The sequence below is a fragment of the Eurosta solidaginis genome, chromosome 3 (assembly GCF_040869045.1).
Source record: "Eurosta solidaginis isolate ZX-2024a chromosome 3, ASM4086904v1, whole genome shotgun sequence".
NCBI lineage: Eukaryota > Metazoa > Arthropoda > Insecta > Diptera > Tephritidae > Eurosta > Eurosta solidaginis.
This window is the reverse complement of record NC_090321.1, coordinates 203,193,143-203,213,768: the sequence shown is the minus strand read 5'-3', so window position 1 is coordinate 203,213,768 and position 20,626 is coordinate 203,193,143. Positions and strand designations below refer to the sequence as shown.

Genomic DNA, 20,626 nt, shown 5'->3' with positions numbered 1-20,626 from the left:
GGGGTGACTCTAGAATTTGTTTGTACGATATGGGTATCAAACGAAAGGGGTTAATGAGTATTTTAAAACGGAGTGGGCCTTAGTTCTATAGGTGCACGCCTTTTCGAGATATCGCTATAAAGGTGGACCAGGGGTGACTCTAGACTTTGTTTGTACGATATGGTTATCAAATGAAAGGTGTTAGTGAGTCTCTTTAAAAGGGAGTGGGCCTTAGTTCTATAAGTGGTCTCCTTTTCGAGATATAGCCATAAAGGTGGGCCAGGGGTGACTCTAGAATATGTTTATACGATATGGGTATCAAATTAAAGGTATTAATGGTGTTTTAAAAAGGGAGTGGCCCTTAGTTGTATATATGAAGGCGTTTTCGAGATATCGACCAAAATGTGGACCAGGGTGACCCAGAACATCATCTGTCGGGTACCGCTAATTTATTTGTATATGTAATACCACGAACAGTATTCCTGCCAAGATTTCAAGGGTTTTTTATTTCGCCCTGCAGAACTTTTTCATGTTCTTCTACTTAATATGGTAGGTGTCACACCCATTTTACAAAATTTTTTTCTAGAGTTATATTTTGCGTCAATAAACCAATCCAATTACCATGTTTCATCCATTTTTTCATATTTGGTATAGAATTATGTCATTTTTTTCATTTTTCGTAATTTTCGATATCGCAAAAGTGGGCGTGGTCATAGTCCGATTTAGGCCATTTTTTTTACCAAGATAAAGTGAGTTGAGATAAGTATGTGAACTAAGTTTAGTAAAGATATATCGATTTTTGCTCAGGTTATCATGTTAACGGCCAAGCGGAAGGACAGACGGTCGACTGTGAATAAAAACTGGGCGTGGCTTCAACCGATTTCGCCCATTTTCACAGAAAACAGTTATCGTCCTAGAATCTAAGCCTCTACCAAATTTCACAAAGAATTGGTAAATTTTTGTTCGACTTATGGCATTAAAAGTATTCTAGACGAATTAAATGAAAAAGGGCGGAGCCACGCCCATTTTGAAATTTTCTTTTATTTTTGTGTTTTGTTACACCATATCATTACTGGAGTTGAATGTTGACATAATTTACTTATATACTGTAAAGATATTACATTTTTTGTTAAAATTTGACTTTAAACAAATTTTTTTTGAAAGAGGGGTGTGGTCGTTCTCCCATTTTGCTAATTTTTATTAAGCATACATATAGAAATAAGAGTAACGTTTCTGCCAAATTTCATCATGATATCTTCAACGACTGCCAAATTACAGCTTGCAAAACTTTTAAATTACCTTCTTTTAAAAGTGGGCGGTGCCACGCCCATTGTCCAAAATTTTACTGATTTTCTATTCTGCGTCATAAGTTCAACTCACCTACCAAGTTTCATCGCTTTATCCGTCTTTGGTAATGAATTATCGCACTTTTTCGGTTTTTCGAAATTTTCGATATCAAAAAAGTGGGCGTGGTTATGGTCCGATATCGTTCATTTTAAATAGCGATCTAAGATGTGTGCTCAGGAACCTACATACCAAATTTCATCAAGATTTTGATATATGGAAGTCTATATCTATCGCGATTCCTTTATACCTGTACAACCAACCGTTATCCAATCAAAGTTAATATACTCTGGAAGCTCTGCTCAACTGAGTATAAAAAATACAATCCAGTTCATAAACATACCAGCCACTTTGTATTTCGTTGGGTTTTTTGACATTCGGCTGTTTTTTCCTTTTTTTCTGACAAATGAAATTTCGTTTTAAGTTTGAAATTTTTGTTCACAAATACACAACTAAGTTCAAGATTTTTTTGAAAAAATTATTAATATTTTCATGTTATGTATTTGCATTGTTTTTACTGTGAAAAAAATATGGAAAACAAGGTTTTAAGTAAATAATAGAACTTCAAACTTATTTATTTTAGAGCAATATTGGTCTCGCTCTTGCTTGTGGTAAATTGTTTTTGTAATTTGTCTTTCCGATAAAGCTTCGTCGCTATTCTTAGCTTTCAAAGACAAAATAAAGTAGTGTCATATAGGTATAAGAAATATTCCTTTTGAGATTCGTAGCAAATTTTAGAATAAAAAACGTAACTGTGGCAACCGGCTCAGACATAACTGGGGTGGCAATCCCACATACGAAAGAACAAACCAAAAGCAATCACCAATAATGAAAATGCAAGTGCACTTAACGGCTTACTAAAAAGTTAGATATACTCGAAGAGCGAATCGATCAACATACCGGTGAAGACGTGAAATATCATTTTACCTTAATACACTTTCATTTGTAATATTTAATATATTGTCACGGATATTAGCATCACTAAGCTATACCATCACTAAGGCGATGCTAAGCGGTGTTTACGTCAATAATCAAATCATGTATACACATATATAAGGCAGCCGAGAGATGTCACACACAGATGCATTTACATATACGCCTATGTGTGTGCGAGGGACTGTAAACTACAAACTCACATACATCTGAGAGACGATGAAAAGTAGAAAATTGTAAACAAGTAGAAACTATATGAGAACTATAAACACTCGAAATAGTTGGTAAGTTCTGGAAATAGAAGAGCCTAGATGTATGCAGCGTAAACTATAAAAGCGGCACAAGCAAGTAAAAAGTAATTCAGTTTGAGTTGAGCTATCAATCAGTTTGATTAAGCACGCGATCTGGCGGCCAATAGTAGAGTTTCATTTGAGTTATCAATCAGTTTGGTTATTAAGCCAGCGAGTAGCAAAGTATAAGTGTTATTGTGAAGTACTTTAATAAAGGCCATTTTTCCATTATTCAATATTGGAGTTATTTATTCAACAGTTTAGTGATTCGAACTTAGCAGAGGATTGCAAATAAGAGGATTTGCAGTAAATTCGTTACAGTATATAAGTTCCATAGTTTTTCTGTGTAACATAAAAGTTACGTTAATTAAAGTTTTATTAAAATTAAACGGGTTTGACTACAGTAGTAACCACATTGGTGACCCCGCGGTAAAAACGGTGATACTGTAGCAAATCTCGCGACAAAAAGTGCTTTTTACACCTAATCGCAGTAAATCGTATTAAAATTTTAATTGATTATAATTTTAAATCGAGTACTGTACAAACATCACGCCATCAAAAATCAACAAATAGCGTCCGGTGTAAAAACCACAAAATCAGCAACAATAACGGCGCTCCAAAATAACGGATTACGATGCCCGGTAGCGACAACTCGAACGATAGCCATACGAGCAGCGACGATCCCGCAAACAACGACAACAATGCTGCTGGTAACATAAAAACACAGGCGTCGACAGTGGCATACGCAAATCAACGCAGTTTTTGGAAAACTACCGTTCCCTAAACTGAACTCAAAATATAATATAGAATCGTGGTTTATAAAAGTAGACGCATGGTTCGTACTGCATGGTTTCGGTGTTCGCAAAGAAAAGGATAAATACATCGCCCATGCTGACGACTACATTCTCGACCAAGTTTTTGAGCTAGTTCGCAATCCTCGAAATACGATACCGTACACTACGTTGGAAAATGCCATCATCGAAAAATTCAGCGACTCAGCCATGGCACGTCTAGATAAGCTCACAGGTATTCAGTTAGGCGACGAAAAGCCGAGCCATTTGCTAAGCCAGATGCAGCGCACAAACGCCACCAAAGACGAATCCGTTATACAGCAGTACTGGCTCAAACAGTTACCGGAAGCTGCAGGCCCAACCGAGCACCCCTCTACATCAACTAGCCATTACGGCTGACGCAGTACTCGACGCGCTCAGCCGCGACTCCAACGCAACATCATCATCGCGAGCGCCAACAGTCAGCGCCATAGAAACATCTTCCAGCCGCGTAGCTCTACTAGAAAAAAGAATAGACAAGCAAGACTCCGCTCTCGAAAACATCAACGCCAAGTTAAGCCAGATAATGTCCCAAAATCGCAGCCGTCCACGAGAACGTTCTCAAAATAACGTTAAACGGGCAGGCACACCACACCGCAGTTCCAACGTAGACCAGTCACCGACATGCTGGTATCATCGAGAGTATGGCACGCAGGCTCGCAAATGCAGAAGTCCATGTGATTTTCCAGTAAAGAAAACGGATAGGTCAAAAAACTAAAAGCCGCCGTAACAATGATGCTCGACAGTTGCGGCAGTAAAACGTCATCGAGCAAACAATCACAATTCGAACTCGAGGTAAAATTTTCCGAATTCACTCAATTTAAACGTTTTTTCACCCTAGATAAAATTTCGAACCATGATCGACACGGGGGCCGAAGTATCCGTTATCCCATCAATTCGCGCTTGTCGATTGTCAGACAAAAAAGGCAAACCACTTTACGCTGAAAATGGTACGGTCATAAAAACCTACGATCTATTACGACGCACACTATACCTAGGCCTTCAACGCAAATTCACTTGGGATTTTGTTGTAGTCGATACAAAATACGCAATCCCCGGTGCCGACTATCTTCGCCATTTTAATTTAATAACTGACATCAGCAATGCTGCACTTATGACCAAAGTTCAATATCAACCAAGCATTTGTAGTTTCGAAGCATCGACGGCAACGAAAAGTTCGTGTGATACCACAGAGGTAGAAAATTTACTGCGCGAGTTCAGTCAAATTACCGATCCTAACGCCAGAGCGCCATTGCCGATACAGACCGGGGTGACGCACTGCATCGAAACGAAAGGTCCACCTGTGTTCGCTCGACCTAAACGCCTCGCACCCGAAAAGCTCAAAGCTGTCAAGGAAGAGTTCGAATATCTCACTCGACTAGGAATTTGTCGTCCTTCCAAAAGCTCATACGCTTCCCCATTGCATCTCGTAAGGAAAGCTAACGGTGAGTGGCGCCCTTGCGGCGATTATAGAGCTCTTAATGCTCAGGCGGTACCGGACCGATACCCGCTACCGCATATACAGGATTTTACACACTTTCTTTACAAAAAAAACACGTTCAGCAAAATCGATCTCAACCGAGCTTACTATCAAATACCTATCGAACCCAGCGACATCCACAAGACGGCAATAACCACACCGTTTGGGCAGTTCGAATTTACGCATATGACATTTGGGTTATGTAATGCTGCGCAAACCTTTCAAAGGTTTATGCATGCAGTGTTCCGAGGGCTCCATTTCGTGTTTGTGTATATCGACGACGTGTGCGTAGCCTCCGATGGCATCGAAAAGCACAAGCTTCACTTGAGACAGGTCTTCGAATGCATAAGGAAGTTCCATCTCACCATTAACACAGCAAAATGTAAGTTTGCACGGACACAAATTGAGTTCCTCGGTCATACGGTCACGACACACAGTATCAAACCGCTACACGAGAAAGTACAGGCGATCAGCAACTTTCCCTTGCCCGAAGCCGCCAAAGAGTTGCGTCGGTTTCTGGCAATGGTAAACTTTTACCGTCGTTTTTTGCCAAACGCAGTTCATCACCAAATACCACTTGTAAAACTAATTCCCGGCAAAAAAAAAAAAAACGACAAAACTCGAATTAGATGGACTGACGATACAATTCAGCACTTTAACGCATGTAAGCAAGCCTTGGCAAATGCAGTGTTACTAGTCCACCCAGCACCTAATGCAAAAATATCGCTAAGTACGGACGCAAGCGACACGGCCATCGGCGCAGCTCTTCACCAAATTATTAATGATGAGTTGCAACCTCTAGCATTATTCAGCCTCAAACTCACGGAAACGCAAAAAAGGTATAGTACGTACGACCGCGAATTGCTCGCAGTATACCTGGCGATCAAACACTTCCGAGACATGCTAGGAGGTAGACCATTCGAAATCCGCACAGATCACAAACCGCTGATATACGCCTTTAAGCAAAAGTGCGACAAAGCATCACCACGGCAACTACGACAGTTGGACTTTATCAGCCAGTTTACAACGAACATTGTACACGTCGCCGGCGTTGAAAATACCACGGCTGAAACCCTCTCACGCATCGAAGCACTAGAGTCAACTAGCATCGACTACGACCGAATCGCCGAAGATCAAAATAAATGCACTGAGCTGAAGAAACTCATCGAAGCTGATACCTCTCTGCAGCTGAAAAAAGTTCGTATACCCAATATGAACTGCACAATCTACTGCGATACATCAACATCAGAAGTTCGACCATATATACCGCAAGCGCATCGAAAAAACGTCATAGAGAAAATACACAACATCTCACATGGCGGTGTGCGCGCAACCACCAAGCTTATTAAAGCTCGCTTCGTGTGGCCGAATATGGGTAAAGACATCGCTAAAGAAGTACAACGATGTATAGGCTGCCAAAGATCTAAGGTCAGCAGACACGTTCGCTCAAAACTACAACAATACTCATTGCCATCACGCAGATTCGAACACATAAATATCGACCTAATCGGACCACTCCCACCGTCAAGTGAGTACCAATACTGCCTCACAATCATCAATCGATATACGCGTTGGCCAGAAGCGGTGCTACTGAGAGATATTTCAGCAGAAACAGTCGCCAGAAAGTTAGTTGCAGTTTGGTTCGCTAGGTTCGGTATACCAGCACGCATCACAACCGATCAAGGTAGACAGTTCGAGTCACAGCTGTTCAGCGAACTGTCTCGCATGTTGGGGATAACACATCTGCGCACAACAGCATACCACCCACAAGCAAATGGTATAATCGAACGTTGGCACCGTTCCCTGAAAACAGCGATAACTTGCCATGAACGCCACGATTGGATCAACCTACTGCCGATAATCTTACTAGGACTACGTACATCATTCAAACAGGATATTGGAACGACAGCCGCGACATTGCGGTTACCTGGAGAATTCTTTAACGACACCAGTGTCTTTCGTCCACAAGCAGAATTTGTCAAAGAACTCACCAACGCAACGCACGAAGTTCGCCCGGCTCAAACCGCAAACCATGATACATCAAAACCGTTTGTATTTAACACACTTGCGGAAGCCACGCATGTGTTCATACGTAACGACAAGACAAAACCAGAATTTCAACCAACATACGATGGTCCATACCCTGTTGTATCCAGACGTTCTAAACACTTCACTGTAAAAATCAATCACAACAACGTAAACATATCAATAGACCGGCTGGAACCAGCATTCACCGAATTTGAACAATCACACTCGCAACCAAAAACAACATCGCCACAAGACTGTAGGGATTCATATATAGCACCACAACCAGTAGACCAAACGCAGTCGTGTGAACCAACCTCGCCTCAACAAGGTCCAACACCATCGTCATTGAGAAATTCACGATCACAACAAACAACAACGCCGGAGCCACAAACAAACCGTTCCGGACGCAGAATAAGACTCCCCGTCCGCTTCAGGACGTGAAGGTCTGGGGGGAGCAATGTGGCAACCGGCTCAGACATAACTGGGGTGGCAACCCCACATACGAAAGAACAAACCAAAAGCAATCACCAATAATGAAAATGCAAGTGCACTTAACGGCTTACTAAAAAGTTAGATATACTCGAAGAGCGAATCGATCAACATACCGGTGAATACGTGAAATATCATTTTACCTTAATACATTTTCATTTGTAATATTTAATATATATAAGTTCCATAGTTTTTCTGTGTAACATAAAAGTTACGTTAATTAAAGTTTTAGTAAAATTAAACGGGTTTGACTACAGTAGTAACCACAGTAACTATCAATTTTGTTATAATAAAGTGGAACATGCATATCATTCCTATCTCTATATAAACTGAACCATATTGTCGAAAATGAAGCCAAAAATTAAAAAAAAAATAATCTGTACACGCTCGACTTTTCTTAAAACCTGGGAAAAATCATCCACCAAATAAAAACGATCAATACTAACCTTTTATGTATTTGGGTTGATTATCGTTTTTTTTTGCGTCTTGTATTCGAGCTACAAAATTCCTACCCTAACAATTTCACGCTCAAAGGTTTTCGTGTGGCTGGGCAAACATTCACTCACACAATATAAATAGACCAACGAATCGTCTGGCAGACGAAACGATCGTTCGTTTCGAGATACACCATCAGGATGTACTTGTTAGGCAAGATGCACGCGAGGCGTAGCTGCATAGACGCGTACAAGATATGACATGTAGCTACGATTTCTCTACGGCTCAAGATCTGCACACGAAGCTACTTTCGAACGTCGCTACAAAAAGCAAGCAATTATTGAAAAAAATAAGAAATTAAATTTCTTTAGGAAAATTGGAACTAAAAGTTGTTTGCCTCCCCGCGCCACTGTAAATTATGAAAGGCAACTTTACACCACCTAGACTAGGCGGACTAGAGGAAAAAGTGATTTCTAGTTTCCAACACTTTTTAGCCTTTTAATCGCTTCAACAATGTCTAACAAAGCTTTTATGGTGTTGAATACTCCTTTTCGCTTTTGTAATATACCTTTCACGCACTTTTATTAACTAAAATAGCATTTTCTAACTAACAAAAAAAATTTGCATACAAAATAATGTAAACGAACATCTTGTTCTTTCTTTTTTCAAGCATACGTATGCACAGCGACCTACATTGCTGTACGCTTAGCTACATGAAGCTTTCATGCTTTGTCGCTTTCATGCAGCTTATACCTCGTGTGCAAGTCTCCATTCAAGTACATGTGTTCGACATCAAAGCGTACAGATTTTGGCTGCAGCGTCTAATACGCGTATCGGACGCGTAACCTCGTATGCGCGTTGCCTTAATTAAATCCCTAAAGCTGCAGAAATTGGTGCTTTATCGGTAACCTTATAACAGCTGATTCGACCAACCTTATGAGAATCATTGCAATCGTTAAGCCGGAATCATTGGTGCCGTATGTCGTATCGCTGTATCCGTATCCCTAACGTAATCAGCTGTTTATCGTTACGACGGTCAACCAAAACCCAACTGGTTGGCTACGATACGGTTACGACCTTAGCGGCACCAATAATCGATTGTATTGATTCTCATAAGGTTGGTCGAATCAGCTGTTAAAAGGTTACCGATACGGTTACTGATAAAGCACCAATGTCTCCAGCTTTATTGGTGCCGCTAAGGTCGTAACCGTATCGCAGCTAGTGATGGCTCGATATTTCGCTATTGGTGATTGCATCGCCGCTATTGACAAATCGCTAATAGCTATGGCTATTGGAATCCAAATATATCAGTGATTGGCTATTTTCCTTCATTCGATTCTTTTGAATGACAAACACCTCTGGCAGAATATCGCCAATAGCGATTATAGCGATTGGCGATTTTCCTTCAGCATGGAATTCTAATACTAATAGCATCGATGCAATCATCGATAGTGAGATATCGTTCATCATTGCTCATCTGTGTGCTTTACTTTCCGAAACAGCGAACGGAACAAAGCAAACTTGTGCAACAACTAGAACGACGACATTGTGAAGTCGGCTAGAAAAGCAGCCACGTGGTTTGGGTAATTTTTACAAACAAGCGAAAGATCGAACTCAAAAATAATCAACGCAAAGATCAAAGAGACCGCAAGGCACAACTCATTCAAGAGCAATTATCGAAGTGCAGAGGTATATAGAAGAAACTGTAATTGCACGAAAAGCTGATCCTTTTTTATGGTGGCAGAAAAACAATTACAAGTATCCCAATCTATCTCCTATAGCTCGCGAAAAGGTGTTTAGGAACGTCGGTTCCCTGTGAAAGACTTTTTTCTCAAGCCGGCCTTATTTTAAGCGAGAGAAGAATGCGCTTAGATGATGAAAAGGCTAAAATGCTTATCTTTTTGAACGCCAATCATAAAATATAAAATTCGTTATATTTTGATTTTATATTTAAGTATTTATAATAAAATAATTAATATTTGTCAAAATATTAAACAAGCAATATAAGTTAATTTTAAAACTTTAATTTCATGAAATGTATAAAAGAAATGGAATGACTGAATTTTTTTTGTTTTTAATTACACTATGTGACGCCAAATAGACATGGGTCTTTAGACTTGGCCTAAGATTGATTGCCTGTGTTATTCATAAGTTCATACTTCTAGGCAGTAGCCGTTAACAGTTTTATAAAATTTGTGTTTTTGATGGTAAAATAAAATAATTAAAGAAACATATATCACTCGTCTTATTGTAAACAGATTAACTCAAAATTTAAGGTTTTTGGGAGAATGCAATTCAAGATTTGTCATATGGTTTGTATATGGTTGAATTCTCCGGCTAATTTCTAGGGCACTGCAGTGGGTGGCTAATTTTCTGCTAAAGAATATTTTTGTAATAGTTTGAAGAATTTGCTATATTTTTCCTCTGTATTTTTCATTAAGAATTGATTCACTTTACTGTACAAATTTATGCAGCCAAATACAACTTTCAGAATAAATTCATACGGAGTATTTCTGAATACATCGGTGTAGTATAATATAGTAAATAAATCATGTTTTTATGGTGTTATATATACAGATTTATTTCGGGTTGATTCATCTTACATTTAAAAATCAAAGCATTTTCAATTAACAAAATTTATAAAACAAAGATGCATATACATTTATTTCAGCTAGTTTCTTCTCATTGAGTGTAATACGAGTCTGAACATATTGTCGTCAGCCAGTTAATAATATATATCATAACATCTCAGAAAATTAGAATTTCACATTACATTAGTTTACAATTAAAGGTACATACTTTTTTCTTTTTATTCCAGTTTTGGTTCATATATTTTAATAAAATTTAATTTAGTATAAATTAATGTATAACATTCAATCTACTCTGGTAAAAAGACTTAAACATTCATTTTTTATATACAAGTATACAAATAATTGCAGATTCGCTTATTAAATATAAATTAAAGCGATCGCCATAGCTGTAAAAAATAGCCATAGCTGTAAAAAATAGCCATACCTATATTCACTGATAGCTCAAAATCGCTCTTCTGTATGGAATCGCTTGTTGAAATAAAGCGATCGCTATAGCTATAAAAAATAGGCGATATTCAAAAATAGCCATATCTATTTTCACTGATAGCTCAAAATCGCCATATCGTCCATCACTAATCGCAGCCAACCAATTGGGTTTTGGTTACCATCGTAACGATAAACAGCTGATTACGTTAGGGATACGACTACAGCGATACTACATGCGGCACCAATGACTCCCGCTAAATGCAGTTTTTATCGACTCAATTCGGCTTCCATCTCTGACGATAGTTGCGTGTCATCACAAGGACAGTGTCCCAGTACCATAGGGTGCTTTGTATGCATAATAAACAAACGTCATTATCAGCTGATTCATTCGCATTTCTATTAGGGGGGCTCATGTAACCGTATAAATGCCTTATAAAGTGCGTAAACGTATAAATTTATCTAGCGCGTAAACGAGCTGTCAAATTTTGTATGAAAAATCATTTACACAATTTGTATAAATTTACGCGCACATTTGGTTGTGTAAACGCGGTAAACTCAAAGGAATGCAACCTTGCAGACATTACAGCAGGCATTTTCATCAAAAATCTACAACATCAACAAGTAAAGGCGTTTTAGTTTTGATTTTTCAATTAATCTTGGCATTTTTTAATTAGTATAACAATCAAAAAAATTTTCTTTGGCAATAATACAGCTGATAAACAATCAAGTTTATCAAGAGTATTACTAGGTGCGTTTATATAACAGCGTGTGTAAATCGATATAATTTTACACCTTATAAGTTTATATGCTTTCATGAGTCCCCCTATTGCATTTGTTAGGCGCATAAACAAATTATAGCGGCATTTTCTTAAAACATTCAAGTAAATTTATAAATATCATAGTATAATGAATTTTTTTTTGTATTATCAAAATACAAACTAAATTTACTCTTTTAGCATGGAAGATCAAGCATGTCCGCGTTGCAAGACAACAAAATATCGCAATCCATCACTAAAGTTGATGGTCAACGTTTGTGGGCACACACTCTGCGAGTCCTGCGTTGATTTGCTCTTTCTCAAAGGATCTGGGTCATGTCCCGAATGTTTGGTACCACTACGGCGTAACAATTTTCGTGTGCAGCTCTTCGAAGATCCAATGGTTGAGAAAGAAGTGGACATACGCAAACGTGTGCTACGCGATTATAACCAAAAAGAAGATGATTTTGCAACACTTGAAGAGTACAATGATTATTTGGAAGAAATCGAAAATATCATCTACAATCTTTGTAACAACATCGATATAATAAACACAAATAAACGCATCGAAGCTTATCGCCGAGAGAATCGTGAAGTCATTCAACGCAACAAAATGCGTATGGGACGTGAGGAGTGTGAATTGGAGGAGATGTTGGAGTTGGAACGGGCACAAGAGGAAGCGCGCCGTCAGGAGTTAGCTGAACTAGAGACAGAACAAAAGAAAAAGAAAGCACGCGAGAAGGAGGCGCTCATCGAAGAACTAATGAGCAGTGGCAAAGATGCAACGGAAATTGTAAATGAATTCGCAGAGAAAGTTGAAAAATTGCGAGAAGAAGAAAAAGTGCTTCCACCACCCAAACCAGCAACACAATTTTCAACTGGCATTAAATTTGGACGAACAGCTGATCAAATGTTTTTGCCATTACCAAAGGCGGAAGAAGGACCACTGTACGAATATGTTATGCCAACGCTGTATATTGAGGGGCCTGTGCCACCTTCACGAAACGAAATTGAGAGTAAAGGTTTCATTGCACACATTCGACCTGAAAATAGCGCTGAGCGTGCTGGTGGTTATCGTGCACATATGGCTTGTCAACGTGCATTGCTGGAAGCAATGATGGGTCTTTATCATGGCGCGCCAGCGGTTAACTGACAAGAGTGTGATATGGCGGAAAGTGATGAAATTGTTACGCAAAGCGATGATTAGAGTTTCGTTAGTATTAAGTTTAGCTTGGGCTATAGCTTAACTTAAAATGTAGATGTAATTTATAAGTAGATTTAAAGAAAATTGCTTCACCAAAATGTTATGCTGCCTACAGTTCGAAAAATTTTTCTTGCTCGGCGCAACAATAAACCCATATTTTGAAACATTGAACATATGTTTATAATAATCATAACATAAAGGATGTTTCCGGTCAAAATCATTCAATAAAGGCGATTCTGACCGTTGACTAACAAGTAAAGTCAACTTACCATGATTCACAATAATTTAGGCTAAATGGAAGCACCGAACGATATGAAGTCTACATTAGCAGTCAATTATCAGGCGATATTTTTTGTAGATTTCAGGCATTTTTCCTACAAGCCAGCATCTAAATCTTTCTCACTCCACCTTTGTGCAGTGTTTTAATAGGTATAAGATTAAAAAAGCATATGTACCACAGTCGTGCGCTTTTCTCTAAAGTTTCTAAAACGTAATAGGATTTCAGAATGAGTTTTATAGGAAAGACTCGGCTGCGCCCTGCTACATGCATTTTTGTATGTAGAATCGCCTGTTGGAGGAGTTACGAACATCATTACCATACTTATTGCTACAACAAACACAACAAGTACCATAGGCACAAGCGCGGAATTCATTGACGTCTAAAAAAATGCAATAATGGTGTTCGTACACTTCGCACCAAACCAACCGGTGTCCTGATTGCTTTGCATGGGGTGCTCGTCGAAGAAAATCCAAAGGCAGTTCGCTGACAACAGCTTCACAGCTATCGGTGTGAGGAGGAAAAACCTTTGGCAGCAATTAAGAGGCATATATATGGGCTGAAGGCGATAACTGCTTTAAAGGGACAGAAAGGACTCAAATAGCGATGAAGGAACCACAACAAAGCTGCATGTGAGACAGAGGGGGGGAAAGTGCCGATATTCCAGCAGAGGGCAAGGATGTGAAAGTATGTTTTAATTCAGAGGCAGGTACTTCTCGGGCTCAAGCAGTTCACAAAAGGACGAGCACCGTGGCGAAGGAGTTCTTGATTATGCCGCTGATTGATAGTAGCGATTCCAATATTGCGACATTGAGGTATCTAAAACGAGTTGTTCCTATCTTACACAGGAAGAGATCAACCATTATAACACACTAGAAAAGGGCGAGTTTGATATTGACCTTGAGAGCCACAAATCAAGGTGGCAAGACGTAAACGTAACGACTAAGGCTTTGGAAGGGTACAAACAGCTCAATGATACTGTGGGTAATATAAATAAACCTTAAACACTGTAAAGTGGGGTAGAACGACCATTTTGAAATTTCTGTTTAACATGATGCTTATTTAGGACCAACAGGAGAAACGGGTTTTCGGATCAGCGAGAGCGGTTTAGGCGTTTACTATGCGGAATGGCAACGGAAGGCAAGGTGAGTAGCAATCATGGTAAGTCAATATTTGTACCCAATTATGATATCTAACTTCAGCACTAGGAATACTGGAATGTTGTTATGTAGGCCCCATCAGAAAAGTTCAAAGGCTTGTGGATGAAGAAAATTGCTTCGCCCCATCCAATAGGTGCGATCACTCACAAATTGTCATCAATGTCTTCTAACTCAAGGCAAAGAAAACTTGCAGTTTCATTATAGTTGGACCAAAGAGTCATGTGTGTTGCACATTACTTGCAGGGCATTCCGGCTGCTGAGTGGAATATCACCCGACTGCAGTTTCGTATACGCCCTATCTCAGAAAACGGTTGAATAGCGCTCTATTCAAGAAATGGTTTCAAAAATGCCCTATCTCAGCTCAAATGCCAGACGTTTTGACATTAGCTGAGGCGCTTTTGAAACCTATTCCGAAATAAGGCGGTAGCCAAACGTTTTATAAAATAGGACGTTTTTGGAACGGCAGTGGAGATATGGTGATATTCCACTTAGCTATCAATACATTGTGTATGTCGATACGTCATAGGCTGCGACTGAGCATAACAGTGCCTGGGGAAGTGGAGATACAAACGAGAGATGCGAGTCCATATTTCGTTCTGTTTTAAAAGTAATTTACAAATAGCTAGCCGAAATAGTGTTCCTACAGATGTTGAGCCAACAACATGTAATAATATCCCAAGGTATTGTTGGATAAGCTCCACCATCCACCAAAAGAGGATAATAAACGCCAAAACCTTTAGAAACCCAATAGCAATGGGCAGCACTCAATTCTAAAAAAATTACCCAGTGATATTGGGACCTGTAGAGGACTTGGAGGAATCCAACAACAACAACGAATTTCTGTTTCTTTAACAGCCGAGGATCTGGCGACCCCAAGTTCCTCATGTATCTAGGGTGTGGGAGGGCGATATGGCCTAGAAGGTTTCATGTGGTCATACCAAATCGTTTCTGAGATGGTCGGGCTAGTACCTTAATGCTGCTTGTTACCGGAACGTACGGATCTGCATCCGGGAAAGGACCATCAACATCGATAGCACTCCCCAAGCCCTTAGGGGAGTGTCATCGCTACAACAACAATAACATAAGTCGTAAAAAACTTTATAACGTAAATCCTGGGGTTCAAGGGACTGTTGAGCGCAATATAAAGTGGCAGGATAACCTGAAGGTTCAACGTGGTCATACTATCTTAATGGTACTTGCTACCGGACTGAAGGATCGATAAGCGCGATTCATAGCTTCCGCAACCCAATTGTCAACCTCACCTACGCGAGGCGAGTCCTCTTACAATTATGCATGTATCATACACATATTTTGCGCACGGACTCTGGCGACCCAGAACGTACCGTATCTATATACAGCAAAAAACCATCAACATCGATAACACTCCCTAAACACACACGGGTAACACTATGAACATTTTCAGTTTATTAAGTGAAGTCCTCGCGGACCGGCCAGTTTAACCTAACCTAGAAATTTGTCTATGTATTTGCCAAATTCCACAAATGAATACAAGTAAAACAAATTTAAATTGTTCAATATTATACGTAATCGTAAGTTGTTTTATTTATTTAAATTTACTGAATGCTTCACAATGGCAAGCATTTACTAAATATTATTAAGATGTTCTTCGTTTTGTTTTTAATACGTGCTCTATTTTTTGTTAATATTTATTACTTATACTTTGACTTACAATATAAACGACTTAGAATTAAAAACATACTAAAAGTACAACTTAAAACGAGAACTTTAATATAAATATTAACGGAATAAGCTAAAAAGGATTACATTCGTAAAAAAAAATTTAATTAATTATAATGGAAACGGCTATATACCGAGCTCTATTAGTCAATATTAATATATGGGGTATTCCATCCCATTTCGACCAATTTTGAACCCGACCCCTTTAGAATTGGCTGAAAGTTTTTCTTCTTTTTCTAGCTTACGAATGACTTTTTTTTAGAAGTTTTTCAAATTTTTACATCAACTCAAAAAGAGTAATGAATTTTTAAAAAAACACCGTTTTTGTTTTCAAAATGCTATAACTTTTTCAAAAATTGACCTTTTGGGATCTTTTTTTTTTTAAAATATGTTTTTAGATGTACTTTTCGGAAAAAATTCCAAAAAATTTTTAGTTTTTTTTTGTAAGTTTTCAGTTTTTCGAGATTTTTCGAATTTCGCCCTTTTTTGTTTTTTTCTCATAAAAAACTTCAATCAATTCTGCAATCATCCCCACTAATCCCGGAGTGGGCCGAGAATTTTTTTTTTATTTAATGGAAAAAAAAATTTTTTTTATTTTTATTGTATTTTTTCAACATATTTAAAAAAAAAATGATCCCAAACGGTCAATTTTTGAAAAAGTTATAGCATTTTGAAAAAAAAACACTGTTTTCCAACTCAAAATAAGTTTTAAATATTTTGAAAAAAACGGTGTTTTACTATACTGCTATAACTTTTTCAAAAATTGACCGTTTGGGATAATTTTTTTTTTTAATATGTTTTTAAATGTACTTTTCGGAAAAAAAATACAAAAAATTTTAAAGTTTTTTTTTCAATTAAATAAAAATAAAAAAAATTCTCGGCCCACTCCGGGATTAGTGGGGATGATTGCAGAATTGATTGAAGTTTTTTATGAGAAAAAAAGGGCGAAATTCGAAAAATCCCGAAAAACTGACCACTTACAAAAAAAAACTTTAAAATTTTTTTGAATTTTTTCGGAAAAGTACATTTAAAAACATATTAAAAAAAAAAAAAGATCCCAAACGGTCAATTTTTGAAAAAGTTATAGCATTTTGAAAACAAAAACGGTGTTTTTTTTAAAAATTCATTACTTTTTTTGAGTTGGATGAAAAAATTTGAAAAACTTCTGAAAAACGTCTTTCGTAAGCCAGAAAAAGGAGAAAAACTTTCAGCCAATTCTAAAGGGGTCGGGTTCAAAATTGGTCGAAATGGGATGGAATACCCCATATGTATGTATGTGTGTGTTTCTACTAACGACATACTATAATATTATATTTAAAATCCAAAACTAACAAATTGGCAAACATAGAATAACATTTTTTTTTGTTAAGGAAATCATAATAAATTTTAATGCGCATGCGCCACACTCCACTCCACTCTCCACGCATGACGCTCGACTCCATTGCACGGAATGGAATGGCATGGAATGTGGCTGCTGCGTTTTCAATGTGTGATAATCATTGTCAATTTCATTGTCATAAGTTATAAACACATTTATCAAATCTTCATGAAATTTTAATATTTTGTATGCCATCATTAAGCGTTTATAATATATGCTATAATAATACTTAAAATTTTGTGTGTTATAAAGGTCTGTATACAGCTGGCAAGAAAAGCAAAAACTTCCTCGTAAAATATCGTAAATCTTTAAGTATATTTGAATTCGAAATTTGCAACAATGAAATCTCAAAAAAGTTGAGAGATAATAAAAATATGTTCCTCGCTAGTTGCATACAGATCCTAATTCAAAAACTAGCTACAAGCAAACTTTTAAAATAAACACTACAGTTTTATATTCGATACAAAAATAAATAGTAGAGGGGTCATTACATGTCAAACCGACCTATTATGCAAGTTTTTTCTCTTGAATTTGATACGTTAACCATAAAAACTTATTTTAAACGGAAAAAACTTGGACGAGCAGGGAGGGGTTACCAAAAAAGAAGTTCTTAATGCAAACTTTGAAAATTTACAAGATTTTTTCGTGAATGTTTCTTAAACAACTAGATTTAAGAATAACTCAGAATTGGTTTTGAAACGTATGCCAGACGACAAGCCTTATTATGTAGCTTGATTCCAAAGAAATTTCTTTCGGATTTTAAAAAAATGTATATGATTTGACAGTTTTTGATTCGCATCTTCTTTCGAATCGAAATAAAAAACAAGACCCTTGAGCTATGAAAAAACATACAGGTACTTGAAATATGAAGCTATTTATTTGCTTCAGTTTTGAAAATGTTAAAGGTTCTAATCTGATATTTAATATCGTACATCAACAAAAAAAAAAAAAAACAAAAAAAAAAAAAAAAAAAATACAACAGACTTGAAATTTTGCAAGCGACAGGGATCAGAATATACCCGCGGTATGTATGCCTGTCGTAAGAGGCGACTAAAATACCACATTCAAGGGGCTGCGTAGGGCAACCCTTCAGGTTGCCAGCACAATATATAGCTTCTCCAAACCCAATTGTCAACCCCACCTATCCGCGGCGAATCCTGTTTCACTAACAGACGAGGCTCTGGCGACCCCAAGCTCCTCATGGAACTTGGGGATCGGGAGGGGGAATGGCCTGAAGTCGGGCTAGCACCTTAATTGTACTGTGGTAACGGAGCGTACCGGATCTGTATCCGGCAAAGGACCATCACATCTATAACACTCCCCAAAGCCTACGGGGAGCAACCTTATCGCTACAACAACAACAACTGGCTTTTTAAATTTTTCCAAATTTTTTTTATTTTTTTTGTTTTTTTTTTTTTTTGAAATTGGAAAATTTACATTTTTGTTGAAAAAAAAAAATAAGAGGGAATTTGAAAAATTTCGGCGTTTGTGCTTTGAAAAATAATTTTTTTTATTGTAAACTAGTATAAATCAATTAGCATTTAAAAATTTAATAAAATTTTACAAGTTTATTTTTAACCTAAAAACAATATTTTTGCACAAAAATGGGTGTATTTCTTTTAATTCTCTTTTTGAACTACCAAAACTCGTTTTTTTTAATTTATTTTATATGCTTAAACAGCCAATTAGTTCAAATATTTTTATTTTTATTTTTAAATTTATTCATTTTTATACGGTGTAACTTTTTCAAAATTTATGAGTTTTGCAAAAGAATTTTTTTTTTTTGTCAAATTTATAATAAAAAATACTTTAGCCGTTGTAAGGTTTTGAGTTTGGCAGACCACATTTCTTGTAAGCTTTAAAAATTGGTAAAACTTAAAATGTGCCAAATTTTTGAATTTTTCTTCATACGGCGTAATTTTTCAAATATTTAAAAAAGAATTGTTAAAGTTTAAGCTAAGTAAACCGCATTTAAAATGGTTCAAAACTTTTTTTCAAAAAGCAGTATTCTTGTAGAATAAAATATTCTGTAATTTTTGCAATATTTTCGTTTTCCAAGTGTGTTTTGGTTGTTGGCATTTATAAATACACATATGTGCATCGAACTTTTAAATTTTTTGTGCCAAAAAAATATAATAATAAAAAATAATAAAAATATACAAAAAAAATTTATATTTCAAATAGTTTATTTTCAAGATATTAAGATGTCATTGATGAAAAAAATGAAATAAGAACGTTATTTGCCAAATAAAAGCCTTGTGATTTTTATATGTATATATTTTTTTGAACTTCAGGCTCAGGAATTTATAAATTGACTAACAGTGCTTTCTTTTCTGAAAATAATGTCTTACCGCTGTTTCTTCTCAGTTCTCTTTTAAATTTGTGTGTTCCTTTCACAAAATATGTCTTTCTGAATAAGAAAAGGGGTACCGTTACCTAGAGACCCAGAACTCTAGGTGATCTAGTTCTAGTGTTAGAATTTTAGAGTGTGAAATTTTTTCCATTAAAGAAAACGCCATAAAAGTTTAAAAATAATGTTTTTCAAAATTCTACTTTCACTCCATGAAATTCGACCTATACTACATACTTAACCGACCTTAAAAAATTCTGAGTTGGTTTCTAAAGCTTTGGAAAGCCTTTCTAAAAAAATTACGAGTTTTTCATATTTTCAGCATCTTATTTTGGATATTTAATAGATATTAGAAACATTTTCTTGAATATAAAAAAAAATGTTGAAAATGTTTTAACTAAACTTACTAAACATTTTTCAGTCACTTTGAACCAGGCATGCTTAACGAACGAAACGATATCATTTCGTTACGATAATCAACGTTAATAAACGAAACGAAGTCATTTCGTTTGGTTTATTAACGTTAAGAACGACAAATTAACGTTAATTTGACGATCTTAACGTTAATAAACGAAACGAAGTGACTTCGTTTCGTTTATTAGCGTTGATTATCGTAACGAAATTATATCGTTTCGTTCGTTAAGCATGCCTGCTTTGAACTGTAATGGCCCTCAAGCACTAAGGCAAGTTTTTATTTTAAATTTCCACATTTTTTATTAATTTCACAAAAAAAAATAAAAATAAAAAATTATGTCTTTTCATAAATTGTAGCCTAAAAACTTACACAAATATGATAATTAGACGCATTTTATTTGTTATTATTTTCGATAATTTTGTCACTTTCTTCGTTTAACGAGTTTACATTGCATATTAACGGAGGTTTTATATACGTATTATGTAATATGAACGTATGTATGTATATATGCTGGGTCTGTATAAGGTATTTGTGTATATATAATTTATGTATGTGTGTAAGCTT

General features: G+C 36.7%; 1 protein-coding gene across 1 annotated transcript; it reads left to right on the top strand.

The window, feature by feature from the left end:
- Positions 1 to 11,207: 11,207 nt before the first annotated feature.
- On the top strand, positions 11,208 to 12,955 carry Mat1 (CDK-activating kinase assembly factor). Its single transcript, XM_067777941.1, has 3 exons — positions 11,208 to 11,226; positions 11,654 to 11,706; positions 11,782 to 12,955. Exon 3 carries the CDS (start codon positions 11,783 to 11,785, stop codon positions 12,731 to 12,733), a length of 951 nt encoding a protein of 316 aa, XP_067634042.1. The 5' UTR covers positions 11,208 to 11,226; positions 11,654 to 11,706; position 11,782; the 3' UTR covers positions 12,734 to 12,955.
- Positions 12,956 to 20,626: the final 7,671 nt, after the last annotated feature.

What these genes read in the sequence shown, in the direction of transcription:
- Mat1 (XM_067777941.1), top strand. Translation starts at nt 11,783, where the DNA reads ATGGAAGATCAAGCATGTCCGCGTTGCAAGACAACAAAATATCGCAAT.